We start from the raw sequence: 16,427 nt of genomic DNA, 5'->3' as shown, positions 1-16,427 counted from the left end.
AAACATATTCTTATGACCTGGAGTGAGCATGTGATATCCATCTTCTGTTCCGTCAGTTCCCACATGCTTTGTATAAAGCTGAATGGGACTCTGGTATTGTAAATTATGTATTTTTTCATTAGATATTAAGCCCCTAAATGCAAACTAACCACATCATTGGGCCAGCAAAGAAACACTGGTTTCTTCTAATAGTAAAGAACTGTGCTGGATTTAGAGAGATATGTGAGGTTAAATATTTCAAGTTATAAATTCATGATAGTCAACTGAAGGAATTTTTCCAAGAAAACTCTTATATAAACGTATTCCTGCCCCAAACCTTTTTAAAGGATCTTCAGAATTACTTCTAATAACTCCACATTTATTTTATTAATGCCATACTAACATCTGTTTCTTAGTATCTTACCAATCACTCAGAATACCAAATAATCCAAATACAAGTATTTTTTCCTCTTTTATGTGACACATTTAAGAACACTGTTTTTTTTTTTCAATTTCTCACACTAAGGAAGAAAAAAAGGACAAAAATATGATATCTTACCAATAAGAGTTCCAAGTTTTTGTAAATTATTCAAAAATGTTTTCCAAAAGCGTGGAGAAAAAAACTCCTAAATATTTTGCCTCCCTCTGTACCTCCAAAATGCTGCTAGTGGGAATGTAAAATGGTACAACTACTTTGCTAAACTTGCAGTTTCTTTAAAAGTTAATGTACCATATGACCCAGCTACTCCGTTCCTAGGCTACTTACCCAAGAGAAAGAAATATCTGTGTCAATACAAAGACTTGTACACCAATGTTCATAGCAGCATTGTTTGTAATAGGAAACACTCCCAAATGTCCACAAACATGTGAATGAATAGAGAAATAGTCTAATACAAGGGTAGCATGCATAGTCAAATACTGCTCGGCAATAAAAAGGAAAGAACTATTGATACAGGCACCAACACAGAAAAAATAATTATGCTAAAATAGTAATAATGTTGAATGAAATAAGCCAGACAAGAAAAAGCAAACTAATCTAAAGTGACAGAAAGCAGATCTATGGTGGACTGGCGAGAAGGAAAGGAGGAGTAATGGAAGATAATACCAAAAGATAAGAGGGTATTTGAAGGAAAAAGACAGGAATATGCACTATCTTGTTTGGGTGCTGTTTTCACAGATGTGTACATCAATTATGCCTCAATGAAACTGAAAAACTACAATCAAATTGCTATAACACTGACAATAGATTGTGTAAGACCCAGTAAATTCTCCAATCTTATAACAACTTCGTGTAATACAAAATCACTAGGGCTATGGCTATAGCTCAATGGCACTTGCCTAGCAGGTGAGAGACCCTGGGTTCAATCCCCAGTGCCACGCAAGAATTTTAAAAACAAATAATATAAAAGCACTAAAAAGGAATAACACTTTATCATGGAACCAAAGAGACACTGAATAAAATTTTCAAAACCAGCTAGCCAATAGTCACACATTAAGCCACATAGACAAAACTTGTGATTAAGGAGTAGAAGAGCAATATGTTAGATGGAAATCTTTTAAGCATTCCATTCACTTTACTTTGAAGTTTATGAACTGTGAACCAATGACATGTTCTATTTAATAGTATTCCTTCATCAAGGGTAGTCTATCAGTAATCTATGCTGTTAACTACCATTTCTTTCTAGGTTCAATTTAAGGCAGCAATATGAAAGAAGAGATACGTGTTTTTATAAATAAATAACAGCTTTCACAAAAGAAAAACTGGAAACTACTAACCTCAAGTATCTTAAGTTAATCCAATAAATTCTGTTTATAAAAGTAGCCAAACTGAAGGTTTAGAAAATCTTTTTTTTTAATCTTAATGTGTTAAGTAATAGTTAACCTATTTCATGAATAATGAGACTCTAATAACAATAAACTTGACTATGCAAAAAATACTTTTTATAATGGTGGCTATGATAGGCACTCTTGTGTTAAGGCATCTTATAAAGGTTTTTCTCTATTCCAAGCATCAATAGACAAGTGATCTTGTAAGGAATCATAAGGTTAGCTCCCTACCTCTACCACCAGTTATAATAATACATACACACACACACACACACACACACACACACACACACACAAAATGCCTTTGGAGGAACAATCAGGAAACCACAGAAGGGAACAAGCAGAAAAATAAACAAATGACAAACTGTAATGGCTAGGGATTCCTTAATTTATTTAAATAAATATTAAATAACTACCCACTATGTGCCAGGTCCCTCTATCCTCAAGGAGAGTTCACACATTTTGGATGATAGATACTGGAAGAAATGCACTGCAAAATACCTGGAGTTTCCCCAAAGATGGACCAGATAGATGGTCATTATATTAGAGTGAATACAACTAGAGACAAGAAATATGATTAAACTGATTGCTGTAGGAATAAGGTCAAATTGAAATTCTTAGCAGGACAATAATAGACCAAGATAATATTGTAAATATGACTAGGAGAGATGTTCAATTTACACATTTCAGAAAAGAAAACAAAATTACAGACTCAATCATCATATCCCTGACAGAAGAGACCTTATGAGATAGAAAAACCAAGCTTTTAACAAAAGGAAATATTTGGAATACGAAAAGAATTCCTTTAGAAACAAGCTAATAAAAATCTAGGCTTGATTATAGCCCACTGGGTCAGTAAAGGACCATAATACTCATATTTTGAAGACATTTTCAAATTAGAACTACTGTTACATGTGTACAGTTTATTCAAGACTGTCAGGTACATAGTAAACAAATTGAATCCATACTTAAAACATCTACTGTCTCTAGAAGTTTAGAAATACCCACTGTATATTAAACGTTGAGGTAGTAAAATATATTTTAATAATAAAATATAAGAGATATCTCGTATATAAGATAATAATACTTAATAAAATGAGATATTTGTAAATATCTCTTTGCTAAAATTCCTATGAAATATTGTCTTTTGGGACTAGAACTGTTAAGCCATCATTGTGAGCAGTATAGTACTGTCCGCACTTGTTCAATGATGTGGAGGAGGTAGGAGGGAAGCAATTGCAAAAGGTAGTATGTTAATGTGTTCATACTTGAACATTTTTAGATATCAGTTTTCTGCATGTTTTGTGCATTTTGTTTTGCTCTATATATAGTACATATAATGGACAAATGAATCCCAGTTTCGTAACATCTAGTCTCTAGATATTAAAGAGGTTGCCATATATGACCAAGTAGTTAGTAAAATTAGTATATTTTGTACATTTTGTACATTTTGTGTTGAAATTCATAGGAAAACTTGTACTCTATAAATGACTTCTGGATATGAATTTGTTTAGCCATCTGTAAATATTACATATGCCTATAGTTGTCCACTGGAATGAAAGTAGAAAGAAGGAAGTGAGGAGGGAAAGGTTCAAGGAAAAAATGGTTGTATTAGAAGATAACCTCATATTATAACCATTGCCATATGTGCAGTTTTACTTACCAGTGCTACGTGCATAGTAGACAAGTTCTTTTGTAAAATATCTAGTTCTAGATATTTAGAAGTGCTTGATATATTTAAAAGTAGAATAAAACTTTTTGTTAATAGCTTTGAAAAACTGATAGGAAATACTATATTTGGAATTGTTAAATCAACTCTCAACAGTTAAAAAAACTTATGTAGACTATTTCTGCAAAATAGTGTTTGTTAAAAAAAAAACAGCATCTCAGGGTAAAAAAAAAATAAATCAAGATGCAGAAAAATATAGCTAATAAAAGTATTATTTTTTTAAAAGCCTATGCTTAAAAACATTAATCACTGTTTTCATAGCAGAAGGAAAAAATGACATTTAATTAACTTACAGTCAAGAAATTTTAATAAAGCCAAATTTTAAGTAAAGCTGGCAGCCAAATAGCTTCCCTTTCAAAGGAATAGGAGAAAGCTGACATGATGACAAGATGCATCTGGGCTAAATGGACCAGTTTTCAAATTAATCCAAAGATAATTAAATACTAACTATTCTCAAAATAATGTAGTCAAAGGGGTTAAGTGTACTATAAACTTCCCGAGGGGGGGAAAAAAAACTGTTTGGCTTGGGGTATTACTTTGTTTTCAATATTTCTCTGATCATTTGACAAGAAACCAAGAGAACTGGTGAAGTTAAAAGGACAAAGACCCTATCTTTCCTAGGTGATCTATAACTTTAGACACCAAGCAACAAATGAAGGTTCTGAACTCTTAATTCTAGGAGAAAATAAGGATTAGATCTTAGGACAACTAGACCCTGGAACTGCTAACCCCAAAACCAAAGAAGAATCATTCTTAATCACCAAAACTAAGCTCAAGTAAAGTAGCTCCACGACTAGTTTTTAGGCAGATATATCTATATATCCCTATATCTATAGAGATATATAGACATATAGATATATAGATATATGGATATATCAAGAATCAACAAGCTATGGCCTGTGGGTTAAATCCATTTGGCTGTTTTTGTAAATAAAGTTTCACTGAAACAGTCATATTTATGTACTATCTGTGGCTACTTTCACCCTATAATGGCAGAGTAGTTGCAACAAAAAACATGACCCCAAAAAATTAAAAAGAAAAAACTCTTACCTCTTACAAAAAAAATTTGCTAACTACTGATTTAGAAGGAAAGAATACCTATCAATCACTTTTTTATTGCATATATTTAGGGCATATAACAGATGTTTTGATTTTTTGAAAGGCAAGCAGAAGGGTAGTATACTTAATAGTTCAACCAAAGGAGCCCAACTCTAATATTATTTCCTCTAATTTCTAAAAAAGATGCTTTTTGCCACCCTGATGCAAGAACCACCTGAAAGGATCTATATATGACTTGGCAGATCAAGAGTCTACTAATCACTCTTCATTGCTCTTTAGTAAGTCATTCAAATTTAGTGTCAGACATGAGATTGCAACCACCCTACAGATTCATAATAGTTCTGCTTCTCTGCATGCACATGCAATAAATAAATAGCCCCAGGCTGTCAAACAAGATATAAACATTCTGCTGTGCCACAATCTTTTAGGGAGCAAACAACTGCCTTTTAACTAAAGGATAATAAATAAGGATTTCTCTATCAAACCAAGTACACTGAATATAAGTATACCTAGCTTACATTATCTCTAGTAATGTACCCTGAATGTAAGTGCACCTATCTTACACATACCTCTCCTTCATTAATAAACTTGACAATGGTTAGTGAAGGAGAGCAGATATAAAATAGTTTTGTGGAAGATATTATACCTTTCTAGATGGCTCCCAAAGAGAAACTAGTGGGAATAAACACAGAGAAATCCATCTGAAGATGTTATGAAAAATAAGATGCCTTGTTAGTGTGCTGTTCTAGTCAGAAGAGATGAGGTCTAAGATGGAGTTTGCAATGAGAGGGAATCTTAACAAATTCGTACACTCAAAAGAATACTCATTGGAATTAAAGTCTTGACTTCAATTTTCACATCAAAAGTTCCTTTCTCAGGCAACCAGGGGGAATGAGAGGTCATCTGCCACAGAGAAACAAGGACTGGGCAAGGGATATAAACTTTCTAAATTTCTCCAAGTCGGGGAAGAGGATAAGAACCACTATGAACTCTGTAAGAAAGGGAGAAGGAGTAATTCATTTTCTACCCAGGATTTATTTAGCACCCACATACCAGGCAGTAAGGAAAAGGTACTAAACAAACCAGACCAAAAAAAAAATGCTGTCCTCATGGAGTATACATTTAGTGGGAACAAGGAGGATAAAATACATAGTACTGTTGTCCATCAGTATTTGAGAGAGGTTGTTCCAGAATATCTAAGGATATCAAAATCTACACATGCTCAAATCCCTTATATAAAATGGAACATTATCTGCATGTGACCTACATATATTCTCTTGTATACTTTAAACCATCTCTAGATTACTTATAATATCTAAGACAACATAAAATATACATAATGGTCCTAATACACTGTAGGTATCACACAGTGTTGTTTAGGAATTAATGTCAAGAAAAGACTCTAGACATTTAGTAATGTTTTAATTTTTTCCCTGAATGCTTTTAACCCACAGTTAGTTTAATCTGCAGATAGAGAGGGCTGACTGTACATTATAAGGTCATAATTGCTAAGAAGAAAAATGATCAGGGAACAACAGGGAGTATTGACAGGGGTAGTCAAGAAAGGCTTGAAGAGCTGCTGTTTTGAGTGCATCTAGTCTATATACTTGATGGGTTAGAGCAAAGAGACAGCCCAAGAAATCAAACTGTTTATATTCATGGAATATCCACACATGTCATGAACTTATGGTGGTAATTGTCACATTTGTTCTTCGGAGATAGTAACATATCCTGTTCTCTATGAGAGAAAATTAGAAGAAAAGTAATGACATTTTCCAGTTAGATAAAAGCACACCTTCAAGCAAATCCCTTTGAAATGTTGCCCAAAATAACAAAAGAATAAATTCATAAGGACCAAAAAAAAAAAAAAAAACCAGAAGAAATAAAACTGTCAACAGTGAAAACAAAGGACAGAGAAGCTTACATACCACAGTATTTTTATGGAGGGAATACTATCTTAAGTACATGACAAGATACAGGAAAGACAAATAATGCAACAGTACTAACAAGCTTCTTAAAAGAGATTTTAAAAACTACTGTAGGGAAAATGTAGAGCTTACCCTAGAAAGAACAGAAAAGAACAATTATAGGAGAACTTTTAAAAGTGAGTCACTGCCAAACAGGTAAGCAAGAGTCCTGCCACTCTAGAAGACCACTCATCCTGATGTTAAATCAACACAGAGCAGAAGTAGCAAAGAAAGTAGAACTGCCAGAACTAGGCGTATTTCAAAGAAAAAGATAAAGTTGCCTTACCTTCTACACTTTTTTGGTTACCAAAAGCCAAACCACAGAACAAGGAAGACTGTAATAAGTATAATTTTATTTGAGTGCTTACAGAAAGCATTGGAGGAAGGGGATATGGATTAAACCACCAGCTTTCTTAATCACATATAAATTGCAAAAACAAAGAACCACCAAGAAGCTGGGGGAAAGCATTCTACAAGATAAAAATCAATGAGCAGGAAATAAGACTCCTCTTGCAGGTCTTAAAACCTAACAGAGCATAGTGTTGCAAAATCTTCCTTAACACAACACAACACCTAGGAAATAATAGCAGAAAATCTTTCTGCTCTCAGAAAATTAAGATTACCCTATTTTTCTATGATTCATTCAACCTTTTTATAGAAATTAACCCTCCAAATGCTCAATGCAAATAAATAATGCTATAGAAATGTTACTTAAAAGGGAGGGAGAATAACACAGCTCTTATCTGTTACACTTTCACACATTCTGCAAGAGGCTGTTATAAAGATAATGTGCATCAAAGTCTCCTTAAAGAGATTTTTTTAAATCAAGTCCAAAAGAACCAATAGATGCCCAGGTTTCAGGAGTGCACTGAAGATTTATTAAAGTTTTCACATTTGTTTATTTTCTGCCCTCTATAAGATGATTGAGAAATACTTAAGAATACAGACATGCTAGAAAGAACAAGAACTAATATAAACACATAAGTAACAGGTAACAAAAAGATTTTTCAGGAATACCATGTTAAATTTTATAATTACTGATAAGATACTAAAAGTATAAGCTAGGCACTTCTCTTATTTCTTAAATAAAAATAATTATATGTAATACAAGCCTTTTATCTTTATGGATATTATTCACCGGGTGAAAAAAAACTTAACATATAGAGTGTATATATCTTACCTATTAAAGATTTGATATTTTCTAAGATTAAATCACTAGTAATATTTCCAGATAAATCTTGCCCCAATTCAGCAATCAGCTTGGCATAACCTTCATTTTCTTCTCTTAACAAATTGAATTTTTGTTGCTTATAACTGAAATCAGAGAAATATCATTAAAGAGAAAAATTGAATTTCAATTAACAAGCTTGTACAGAAGAGTATATTCTTCTCATTGAATATCTCTAACTTAAAACAATCATAAAAATGGCTATTGATAGACAGTTAACCTCATTGTGTCTCTTTTAGTATAGAAAGCAACAGTAGTTCATAAAAGAACCCTAACATTACTTACATGGGGAATACCAGTAACAAAAGGAAAGAATATTACTAATACCAAGGAACAATAACAAACCATTATTTCCATTATTGATAAAGAATATATAGAATATGGTCATAGCTATGAAATTATTTTATTGCTAATAATACAAAGCATTGAGTATTATTTTAACTTTATAATGGACAAAATTAACATTGGTTTCACACATGTAAAACCCACTGCCAACTCAATAATCTTAGGCTACTTTTAGAAGGCAAAAAACACAAGACCCACGCTAATCACAAAAAAATACTTCAAAGTACACTTCGAAACTGCTAGTATTTAAAATGAGAAAGTACATTCAGCTATTTGATCTGCAACATAAGATATATATACTTACAAAAGTTTTGTCTTGATTTTAACAGACTTTTGATTGAATTGCTGTGATTGTTTGATAAGCCCTAATGATTCCAATGTTTCTGGATCCAGGCGTTCCTTTAGAACTGTGTCTGAAACTAAATACTGTATTAAAAAATAATTAAAGAACTTTTATTCTTTAGCATTCCAACGATGCATCCACAATCTTAAATATATTAAAAATAACTTTTTTATAAGAATACAAAAAACACAAATTATAATTTGCAAAAAGGCTTGGAAAGTCTAGTGAACAAAAAATGACTACAAGTAATGAAATATATAGTATACAGCTCTTTCCAAAAATTTACTTAAAAATTATAAGCATGCTATACACTGCCATCAAACAATAAGAACTACAGATGAAATTCTCATTGAGTCTGTCTTAACTGAATTTTCAATTAAGATAATACAGTACGTACTTTGGCCTCCTCTAGTTTCTACTGTAAGTCAAATTCCAACAGCAAAGACAGGATATTCTTCAAGGTCAGAGTAATGGCATTCCTACTTGGTTCCTAGACAATGATTATAACAAGTTCTAGAATTTATTATTTTCAAACTACCTCCATCTTGTCCTTGCCTAATAAAGCGTTTATGAAAAAATTCAGTTTAAAAGCTATCTACAACCATTTCAACTTACTTTATTTATAAATGCTTACCTTTTTCTTTGTTAGGAACTTACTAGGTCAGGAATATCACTGAAAAGTTTTTCTTATACAGTTTAAATGATTTGGTAACAAGCTTATGTCATAGAAACAGCATGTCTAATTTCATGAAACACTCAATTCCAAAACCCAAATCTCACCTTATATTGAAGTCCATAGCATGTCAATATTCTTGTCCATTACGTGAGTAACTGTGATTATAACTTTTAAATGAAAAATTTAGAAAAGGAACATATTTTTTTAAAACTTACCAAACATGCTAATACCAACTGTGTAAAATAGTCTCTCTTGCTTTTTTCTTCTAAACAATTTGTCTCAATATCTATAACGATGAAAAAGAAAGATTAAAAATTTGACTGGACTTCCTTAGCACTAAAATAAATTGCTTATTTTTTAATGACTAATTTTATTTTTGAAATTTTTTTTTAGATGTTGGTGGACTGTTGAGAGCCACAGCCGAAGGAGCCCCAGCAAACTTCCAGCTGCCAGCAAACTTCCAGCTGCTGGCTGATGATTGGCTCACAGCGGCCCCAGCAACATCTAGCTGATTGGCTCCTCTGCGGTGATGCTCATTGGGCTGTTTCCCTGCCATTTCAGACCACGGAGCTGCTCATTGGGGGACTTTTTTGGCTCCGCCCACGTGACCCAGCCAATCGGCCTCAAGAGCAGGAGGATTGGGGGAGGTGGAGAGAAGCTTGTGTGGGAGAGAGAGGCTTGTGGAAAGCCGGTGGTGGCAGTTTAGGCTCTGAGGGTTTTTCCTGAGAGGCTGTTTTGTTTGGCGTGTGTGGTTCTAAAAATAAAGTTAGTTTCTTTTGACAAGTGGCTCCTGATTGTGCCCAGCCAGACTGCGGCATTTGGTGGCTCGCACGGGGAGCGACTGAGGGTAAGTGAAACTGCTAGCCCCTGAGGGCAGGGCGAGAGGATGGGTAGCCATTTTAAGATTCCTCTTTTATTTTGCTTCACTTTTGTTTTAAGTTACCTGTCCCTGGAGATGAGTGAGACGGAAGAAAAACCGCTCACATCTGAGGAAAAACTATTTACGTCTGAGGAACAGATAGGGAGAAAGGACGGATGCACATGTCAGGAGGATAGAAAGGCTATAATGACTTTTTGTTGTTCCCTTTTTATTTCATTCTGTCTCGGTTTTGTTTGGCGTCATCTTGTTGGGTTGTATTATAGTAGAAATACGGGATCAGAAATTAGTAAAAAACAAACTGAAAGAGTGTTAAGTAAATTGTTAGAGGAAGGAGGCATCTCAGTAAAATCAAGAACAATCAGGGCATACGTTGATACAATACAAAAATGTAGCCCATGGCTTTTTAAGGAGGAGTTGTTAAATATATCACAATGGAACCATCATGGTGAAGATTTAAAAAGAATAGAAAAGAAAAGCCCAGGGACTCTGCCAGTTGGCACATTGCCATTGTGGACGTTTGTATCTTGTTTGCTTAGTCCAAAGCCTTCAGTTCAGACAATGGTAGAGGAAGGAGAAGACATAATGATTCAAGTAAAAGAGAAGGTCTCTCAAGTTAGTCAGACAGAGGAAAAGATTCAAGTAAAAGAGAAGGCCTCTCAAGCTAGTCAGACAGAGAAAGAAAGTGTAAAACAGAAAAAGCCATCAAGGGGAAAGTTACAACAGGAGACTGCTACTAACACCTTTCTATCACCAGAGGGTGTAAGTGTCCAACCAACAGCACCACCTCTACAGGAGACTGCTACTAACACCTTTCTATCACCAGAGGGCGTAAGTGTCCAACCAACAGCGCCACCTCCATATGCTGGGAAGCCCCCAACCCCCGCAGTTGATAGTTGGGATCCTGAGACAAATATTAACATGCCCTGTATTTGAGGCAGGAGGGCAGCGATTTTACCAAGTTTTATATTTCAAAACAGTGAAGCAGCTAAAAGAGGCTGTAACAACCTATGGTCCTCAAGCACCCTTCACTGTAAGCATGGTCGAATCCATTAACAACTTGAACATGACGCCAGCAGATTGGGCTAATATGTGTAAAGCTGTGCTAAATGGAGGACAATACCTATTATGGAAGGTTGCCAATGAGGAATTTTGCAAGGAGACGGCTAGGCGAAATGCAGCAGCTGGTTATCCTCAGAGAAATCTAGATATGTTGTTAGGAAAGGGACCTTATGAGGATCAGCAGCAACAAATTGCATATGATCCTGGCGTATACGCACAAATTGCTGCAGATGCAATTAAGGCATGGAAGACTTTACAAGGACATGGAGGTTTACAAGGTCAATTATCTAAGGTAATACAAGGAGCTAATGAACCTTATGCTGAATTTGTAGATAGGCTTATTCAAACAGCTACCAGAGTTTTTGGGAATACAGAATAAGCAATGCCATTACTAAAACACCTGGCTTATGAGCAAGCGAATCGGTGCAGAGATATCATTAGACCATGGAAACATGAAGATTTAAACACATATATTAAATTATGTAGAGACATTAATGAACAAGAGCAAGTCGTGGCAGCTGCAGTAAAACAGGCTTTAGATGCCAGAGACATTAATGAACAAGGGCAAATTGTGGCAGCTGCAGTAAAACAGGCTTTAGATGCCAGGCCAAGAACATGCTACAACTGTGAACAAACAGGACATTTTAAAAGGAATTGCCCCATTGGAGGAGGGTTTAACAAAACTAGGTATCAAAGGAGTAGAATACCAGGTATTTGCCCACGATGCCGTAGAGGGAGACATTGGGCTAATGAATGCCGTTCTCAAACCACCATAGAGGGTACTCCATTATCAAAAAACGAACAAGAACCAGGTGTTTATCCACGATATCGTGGAGAAAGGCATCGGGCTCCATTGCCAAAAAATGGACAGGGGGGCCCAATGCTCCGGGGCCCAAAACCACAAATATACGGAGCACTGGAGGAACCCAGCAACCCCATCAGGGTAGTGCTCAGGACACATTGTCCATCAGATCCCTCATCAGACAAACCAGAGGGAGCGCAGGGTTGGACATCTGCGCCTCCGCCAGAGCAGTACTAACTCCAGAGATGGGAGTTCAAATCATTCCCACAGGAGTGAAAGGACCTCTTCCCAAAGGAACAGTAGGATTATTATTGGGACGCAGCTCTTCTACTCTAAAAGGACTTATGATAAGTCCTAGGGTAATTGATCCCGATTATGAAGGTGAAATAAAAATTATAGCCAGTTCTCCAAAGGGTATATCAGTAATTTCACCAGGAGATAGAATAGCACAGTTACTAATAATACCCAGCCTACATGATAAATTTTCCAGTCGTACTGTAGAAAGAGGTTCCAAGGGATTAGGCTCCACAGGTGTAGATTGGGCTATGCTTTCTTTAAATTTAGATTCTCGCCCCATGCTAAAACTAAATATTCAAGGACATGAATTTAATGGGCTACTGGATACAGGTGCAGACCATAGCATCATCTCTCGTCAAGAATGGCCAAAACATTGGCCATTACAACAAGCCACTCAAACGCTTCGAGGCCTAGGAGTGGCGACTAATCCCCATAGAAGTGCAATGGTATTAGATTGGAAGGATCCTGAAGGATGTGAAGGAACTATACAGCCATATGTATTGGATCATCTTCCCGTAAATTTATGGGGACGAGATGTCCTAGATCAATTAGGTTTGACATTAACAAATAACATCAACCAAAATGCACCCACTATTATGACTAGACAAGGTTTTAGGAAAGGAAAAAGATTAGAAAAACAAGAACAAGGTATACCAGCACCAATACAAATAGATCAAGGAACAGACAGACATGGGTTGGATTTTCAGAAAGGGCCACTGAGACAATAAAAATTACTTGGAAATCAGAAAGACCAGTATGGGTTCCTCAGTGGCCCCTGACTAAAGAAAAGATACAAGCAGCCCATGACCTGGTCAAACAACAATTAGCGGAAGGACATATACAACCTTCTGTATCTCCCCATAATACTCCCATTTTTGTCATCAAAAAGAAATCTGGTAAATGGAGATTATTGCAAGATTTAAGAGCCATTAATAATGAGATGGTTATTATGGGACCTGCTCAATCAGGGATTCCTCAGTTGTCTGCTTTGCCAAAAACATGGTATGTTTTAGTTATAGATATTAAAGATTGTTTTTTTTCAATTCCAATTCATCCTGAGGATAGTCCACGTTTTGCATTTACTATCCCTGCACTGAATCATGAAGGTCCTGATCAGAGATATGAATGGAAAGTACTCCCTCAAGGGATGGCTAACAGCCCAACTATGTGTCAAATTTATGTTAACAAAGTAATCCAGCCACTTAGAAATCAAAATCCTGAACTACAAATATTTCACTATATGGATGATGTATTATTAGCACACAAAGATAAAAACACATTGCTAGAATGTTATGCCACACTTACAAACTTATTAAAAAATTATAATCTAGAGATAGCAATAGATAAAGTACAATTAAATTTTCCAATTAATTATTTAGGAGTTCTATTATCCTCAACCATGGTCCGTCCACCAAAAATTCAAATACGAGTAGATCAACTCAAATCCCTTAATGACTTTCAAAAGTTATTAGGAGACGTAAATTGGATAAGGCCTTATTTAGGTATACCAACAGGAGAGTTGGGACCTTTATTTGATATCCTAAAAGGTCCATCAGATCCAAATTCACCCCGAATGTTAACGCCTGAAGCAAGAAAGGCATTAAAAATCATTGAAACATATATGGAAAATATGCATTTGGATAGAATTGATATAAGTTTGCCTTTATTATTTATTGTACTACCAACAAAAAATATTCCTACAGGAGTATTTTGGCAAGAAGGTCCATTATTATGGATACATTTATCTTATTCTCCTAACACTATTCTTACTAGGTATCCTGAGGCTGTAGGACAATTAATACTCAAAGGAATAAAAGCAGCAAAGGGAGTGTTTGGAATTTCTCCCAATAAAATTATTACTCCATATACTATGAATCAAATTGATGAGTTAGCTAATGAGTTAAATACTTGGGCAATAATCATGTGCAAATCTAATGTTTCATTTGATAACCACTTACCATCTAATCCTTTATTGTCTTTTTGGTCATTGCATCCTATAATTTTTCCAAAAATGACAAGAAAAACACCTATCATGAATGCTCCAAATATATTCACTGATGGGTCAAATAATGGTACAGCAGCAGTAGTTACCCCTGATCAAACTTTTACATTTTTAGTACCCAAACAATCAGCTCAAAAGGTAGAGCTTAATGCAGTTTTACAAGCTTTTGTGATGTTTAAAGATTCTGTATTTAATTTATTTTCTGATAGTCAGTATGTAGTTAATGCTATAGTATCTCTTGAAGATGCTGGTAGGATTTCCCCTTCTTCTACTGTTTTCTCTTTGCTTTCCACTATACAAAGTCTAATCTGGGACAGAAAAGATCCATTCTTTATAGGACATATCAGGGCACATACAGGATTGCCTGGAGCCCTTAGTTTGGGCAATGATTTAGCAGATAAAACTACACATGACATACATATTTTCTCTACACTAGAAGAAGCTATAAATTTTCATAAAAAGTTCCATGTCAATGCTAATACTTTACAAAAGTGTTTTAAAATAACTAAGGAACAAGCTAGACAAATAATAAAACAATGTCAAAATTGTGTGACCTTTTTACCACAAGTTAATCTTGGAGTCAATCCTAGAGGATTGATACCTAACCATATTTGGCAGATGGACGTCACACACTTGCCAGAATTTGGAAAATTAAAATATTTGCATGTTACAGTTGATACTTCTTCTGGATTTTTGATGGGCTCCCTTCATGCCGGAGAAAAAACTAAAGATGTTATAGCTCATTGCTTACAAAATTTTGCCACTGTGGGTGTTCCAAAACAGTTAAAAACAGATAATGCCCCTGGTTATACTTCTACCTCTTTTAAACAATTTTGCTCAACATTTGGCATTACTCATATAACAGGAATCCCATACAATCCACAGGGACAAGGCATAGTTGAAAGAGCTCATCAAACTATTAAAATGTACTTATTAAAGCAAAAAGAAGGAATTGGGAAGGGGTATATATTCCCCAAAGATAAACTTAAAATAACCCTTTTTACTCTAAACTTTTTAAATTTGGATTCATCAGGACTTAGTGCTGCGGAAAGGCATATGTGTCCAAAAAATGTGCATAAGCCCAAGGTACTTTGGAAGGATATTCTAACAGGACAATGGAAAGGTCCTGACCCAGTAATTGTCTGGAGTCGGGGGTCTGTTTGTGTGTTTCCACAGGGAGAACAGCAGCCGATTTGGATTCCAGAGAGATTAACCAAGGTCCTGACCCAGTGATTGTCTGGAGTCGGGGGTCTGTTTATGTGTTTCCACAGGGAGAACAGCAGCCGATTTGGATTCCAGAAAGATTAACTAAAGCGATTTCTACAGACCAAAAAGAAGATGATTTGGCTCAAATCCATAACAACTGATATCCAAAACTCCAGTTTGGCTATTCTTACATCTGCAACAGAACCAGGATGCTTTTTTCAATATCTATTTTATTATTGCCCTTTGCCATATCATGAAGTTCTATTTTGTTTTTTGAGCTCATACAGACCTAGGTTAATGTTTTGCTGATCAGTTCTATTTTTTGACTATAGAGTTTTTAAACATTGCAATGGAGATTTCACCTGTAAAAAGTTATAAGGCCTTTACTATAATGTTATGTGTTGTATGTATTATATTATGTGTGCACACTTGTGTTTTGTGTTATATGTTTGAATGTATGTATGTCCATATATCATATATGATGAGCGCTCATGATAAAATGGATCCAAATATTTTTTTTCACGTGATTTATATGGTTTAATTTAAATTGGGTAAACATCTGTTGAGGATTGTTTTAATATGTAAACAAAAAAGAAGGTTAACAGATCTGTTTGTTTACTTTCACCTTTCCTTTTCATTATATTTAATAATTCTCTTAAAGATAATGTAAATTGTTAAGAAAATTGTTTTCTTTTAGTGCCTTCTGTAATGTTACATAATTTTTTCTTTAGCCATTATTGCCAGAATTCCTATCTTCATCCCAGTGCCGGTGAAGACAATGTAAATTGTTAAGAAAATTGTTTTCTTTTAGTGCCTTCTGGAATGTTACATAATTTTTTCTTTAGCCATTATTGCCAGAATTCCTATCTTCATCCCAGTGCTGGTGAAGTCAAAGATAAAACCAATCTACAGCTTCTACAATAGCCATCACTGAACTGCTTGCAGAACTTGCCTGGACACATTGTGAGCTCACCTGTATGCATTGTGAACTATCTGTTGCTGCAGCGACTTGTGGTAGTTTTGGGGTA

General features: G+C 35.0%; 1 protein-coding gene across 3 annotated transcripts in view; it reads right to left on the bottom strand.

Moving 5' to 3' along the window:
* Thoc2 (THO complex subunit 2) overlaps positions 1-16,427 on the bottom strand; it is a 125,821-nt gene that overhangs the window by 73,946 nt on the left and 35,448 nt on the right. For all 3 annotated transcript variants that reach the window (XM_046468767.2, XM_058571554.1, XM_046468778.2), the window contains exons 5-7: positions 9,369-9,439; positions 8,439-8,560; positions 7,742-7,875 (exon numbers count right to left, since the gene is read on the bottom strand). In XM_046468767.2, coding sequence (XP_046324723.1) covers positions 7,742-7,875; positions 8,439-8,560; positions 9,369-9,439 — 327 coding nt within the window. The remainder of the gene's footprint in view (positions 1-7,741; positions 7,876-8,438; positions 8,561-9,368; positions 9,440-16,427) is intronic.

Source organism: Marmota monax, unplaced genomic scaffold (genome assembly GCF_021218885.2).
Source record: "Marmota monax isolate L192 unplaced genomic scaffold, Marmota_monax_Labrador192_F-V1.1 WCK01_AAM20220418_F8-fsc00054, whole genome shotgun sequence".
NCBI classification, from domain to species: domain Eukaryota; kingdom Metazoa; phylum Chordata; class Mammalia; order Rodentia; family Sciuridae; genus Marmota; species Marmota monax.
Note: the sequence above shows the minus strand (reverse complement) of the source record. Positions and strands in the feature narration are given on the sequence as shown.